Source organism: Manis javanica, chromosome 6, assembly GCF_040802235.1.
Source record: "Manis javanica isolate MJ-LG chromosome 6, MJ_LKY, whole genome shotgun sequence".
Lineage (NCBI taxonomy): Eukaryota > Metazoa > Chordata > Mammalia > Pholidota > Manidae > Manis > Manis javanica.
The window spans coordinates 128,445,538-128,449,762 of NC_133161.1; the positions used below are offsets into that span (position 1 = coordinate 128,445,538).

At 35.7% G+C, this 4,225-nt stretch overlaps 1 protein-coding gene across 1 annotated transcript; it reads left to right on the top strand.

Moving 5' to 3' along the window:
• Window positions 1-854: 854 nt before the first annotated feature.
• On the top strand, window positions 855-1,793 carry LOC140850285 (olfactory receptor 4P4-like). The gene has a single exon (XM_073240022.1). The coding sequence runs from the start codon at window positions 855-857 to the stop codon at window positions 1,791-1,793; it is 939 nt and encodes a 312-aa protein (XP_073096123.1).
• The last annotated feature ends 2,432 nt before the right edge of the window (window positions 1,794-4,225 follow it).

The following is a 4,225-nucleotide window of genomic DNA, read 5'->3' on the forward strand; positions in this document are numbered from 1 at the left end:
CTAAAGGAAATCATTCAATTACCTTTAAAAATAACAAGAGAAAATGGTGAAATCAAAATTTATCAATTCATGCAATCTTTCATTTATTTAAAAAAAAAGATTGAAGTGCGATGTGTGTCAAGCAAGCACCGTTCACACTTGCACACGCTGTTTCAGCTCAGCCTCCGAGGCACTCACTGGTTCTCTATTTAATATATTTAATTTTTTCCCCTCTATTAAGTCAAAAGAAATATCACAGCCACTGAGGCTTCTCCTGGTATCATATTTCTTTATTGCTCCATATAATGTTGGTAAAGATATAACGCTGTCAGCTCAGGATCAGGACTAGGGTGGGGCAAATGAGGTACTTGCCTTGGGGGCAAACTCAATAATTAAGATAATAAGTTTTGAAGGCAATATTTTAAAATGCAAATTTCACAATAAAAATATCAAATAAGGACAGGGTTCTGACTTGCAATTGCACAACGCACTGTGTTTACTTCACTTCAAGCCTGGCTGCTTCAGCCTCTCAAGCAGGCAAGCTGGTCCAAGGAAAGAGATGCATCCGTCCCCGGAGCTCACCTTGCACATCATACATAAGATGACTGTGCATCTTTGTTTATGACTTGAGCAAGTGTATCTATTACTCCCATTTCCTTTCATTCTAGAAAATAAGCTGATCTGAATAATTACATGGTAAGCCTATTACAAAGTTTAGGATTAATTACTTTAACATATACTAAAAGAAGCTGATTGAATAAATGAATTTGTTTCCACAACACTCACTCTGTTTCACACCATGTGCAGTCACTATTTCTCATATTGACTTGTCATTTTTTCCAGACAAATCTTTTGAGTCTTAACTGCATTAGACCATGGAAAACTACAACAACGTCACTGAATTTGCTCTGTTGGGACTGTCCCAAAACAAGAAAATTAAAAACTTGTGCTTTCTACTATTCTTATTTTGTTACACAGCTATTTGGGTAGGAAACTTGCTCATAATGATCTCTATCACATGCAGTCAGCTAACTGATCAACCCATGTATTTCTTCCTTAATTACCTCGCCTTCTCAGATTTGTGTTATACCTCTACAGTGACACCCAAGCTACTCACAAACCTGTGGGCAAAAAGTAACAAGATTTCTTATAGTAGCTGCATGGCTCAGCTTTTTGCCCTGCACTTCTTTGGGGGGATCGAGGCCTCTCTTCTTACAGTGATGGCCTATGACCGCAATGTCGCCATCTGCAAGCCCCTGTACTACACCATCCTCATGAACAGGCAGAGGTGTTATGCGATGGTCCTTGCTTGCTGTGCTGGGGCATTTCTGCATTCCTTTGTCCAGTGTATCCTCACCGTCAACTTACCTTTCTGTGGCCCCAATGAGATAGACCACTATTTCTGTGATGTGTATCCTTTGCTGAAACTGGCCTGCACGGACACCGTCAAGGTTGGGATCTTAGTGGTTGCCAATTCGGGCTCCATGGGCTTAGGCATCTTCGTGGTTCTGATGGTGTCTTACTTTCTGATACTGTACACCATCAGGTCCCACCCTGCGCGGAGCCGCACCAAAGCTCTTTCCACCTGCAGCTCCCACATCACGGTTGTGGTTCTCTTCTTTGTGCCTGTTCTCTTCACTTACATCAGACCAGCCACCACTTTTCCAGAAGATAAAGTGTTTGCTCTTTTCTACACCATCATTGCTCCCATGCTCAACCCTCTGATCTACACACTCAGGAATATGGAGATGAAAAATGCCTTGAGGAAAGTGTGGTGCCAAGAAGGACTTTGGGTCAGGAGGCAAATCATCTGAAAGGCACTTTTCCCCTCGTTACATACACTATTCAAGTGATATTTGCTGTATCTTAATTAAGCCATGAACTTTGCTCTAATAAAAATAAGCATAGACACTGCTGTCAATTGATTAATATTATAATTTAATTGGAAGGTTTTTCTTCTTTCTTTACTGACTTGTATTTCTTTTTCTTTTCTCTTTTAACATCTTTCCCAGGTAACTTGACTCATCATTTCCTTGTTCAAAGTTCTGCTGCCCTTGCTTTGATATTTTTTGCCTTTGGATTTTATCCATTAGTTGCCAGCTGGAGGTCACCTTTCTAAATCTCTCTATATTTTGGTTGCATGAATGAATCTCCAAATGCACAGAAGCTGCACTCATACTGATCGTCCGAAACTTAAAGAGCCCAGATGACATTGAATCCTCCCTGTGTTCTCACCAGAAAGGAGCATCAGAAATGTAGAATTATATTTTCTATTCAGCTGATGATTTTTCATATTCATTGCAACAGTTTAAAAGTAAACATTATGTACACAGGATTTAAACAGAAAAATAATATCTATGTCAGAAATAATGGTTGTACAAAAATTGAAAGTTTTTCTAAAATTATTTTAATTAGATCATTTTTAAAAATCACAAATTTTTAATAATTACAGAGATGTTCGCTATTAAAATCTCCTTTATACAGTAATGAAAGCATGGTATTGGTAATAAACAGGGTAGCTATATAATTTGTTATTCAAACTGATCCCCATTTGAGTGTAGAAGAGTGGATCTACTAATAATTATGCTGAGACAGTAGATATAAAAGTGGGATTGTGTCAGGAGATGAGGTGGGCTGACTACTTTTGAATGTCTGAGAAGTATGGACACCCTAGTGAAAAGGCTGGAGACACTGACATTGTGGAATCTCCAGCTAATATTACTCAGAACCAATCGACTTGTAAAAACAAATGTAAATACTGGTAGTAAAACTACCTGAAGTAGAGATTGCTTAAATATATATTTTTTCGATTGCAATCAAAATTAAAACTACAAAATTCCAGTTACTATAGAACTTCTATATATATGGATATTTATAATCTATAGAATAGAATGTTTTCAAATAATCATTTTTCTTAATTATTTAATAAAATAGGACTCATTGGACATTATGAAAATAATATGATGAAATGAAGTAAAGCATTATGTTGCACAGGTTAGGGAGGAAGTAACATAGACTGAATGTGCAAATGAATACATACAGAGAAAGGCAAAATAATGCCATAGCACAGTGTATGATGAAAAATTTAGAGAAGCGCAAATGGAGAAATATGATTTAGAGACTTGTCCTTAAAAGGGATATGTTTGTATATGCATTAAAAATTCAAGAGAATTGTTGTCAGAGCAGTTGATCCAAAAATGTAACTGAATCTTTGTTGAAATGATTATGCAGTCTACATCATGACAAATGCCCATTACATTGGTTCATTAAAGGTAACTCTAACACTCTAGTGTTGAAATAGTGACCTAACTATCATTTTATTTTACAGATGAGTAAACTGAAACTGAGAGGATTAAAATTATTCTAAGCATGAAACTGCAACCTAGACAGGCATTTAAATGTTCAGGTAAAGAAAAAATCATGTATAAATTGATGGCAACTGTCAAAGTTTTATTTCAAATTTGACTGCAAGAGAGAAATCATAAAAGTGAGATTAGAGATTTCACTTTTGAAAGTGACATGTTTAGGAGAAAAAAGTAGAAGATAGAGTTCAAGGAGATTTTTAGAGTAGACACAATGGAGGAATGCATGGTTAAAGTTTTTAAGTAAACTACAGTTTGATGAATGAATCCAACATCCCCTGAAAATGTTCTTATCACATTAAATTCCATTAGAAAATTATTCAAATCCTTTTCTCCCAAGGAGGGTCTCTGAAGTGTGTAAAAATGTCTTTCCCCAATTATGAGGAGCTTTTATCCTTCTAGGATTCTTCTTTGAGGAAATCTTTAAAGATGTTTCAGCAGGAAAATTATTTTCTCATATTGTGATTTTGTGCTACATCATTATTTGAATACGTTACTTAAACTTTTTTACATTTGGAATTGAATTTTTACATTGCACTTGGGCTTGATATATATTTCAAATGCAATATTTGGCAATAATACCACTTTTCCATTCATCCTCTCTTTCTCTGTCTCTATGCCTCACTCCTTCTCTCTCTCTCTGTATATATATATTCACATATATATATGTAGTATTCACACTCTGAATATATATGTATATTATATATATAATATATGTATATTATATATATATATGAATTCTTTATATATAATACATATATACATTCCAAAGTGTGTTGGGGGAGCTCACCAGTGGAATGTGGGAATACCTGTGGGACACTGGCTGTCAGTCACATGGACTGGTATGCTATAGTTGGACACAAAAGTTAATGTTATTACACCGT

Bases quoted from the DNA above. Each gene is read 5' to 3' on its own strand.
- LOC140850285 (XM_073240022.1), top strand. From the start codon at position 855: ATGGAAAACTACAACAACGTCACTGAATTTGCTCTGTTGGGACTGTCC.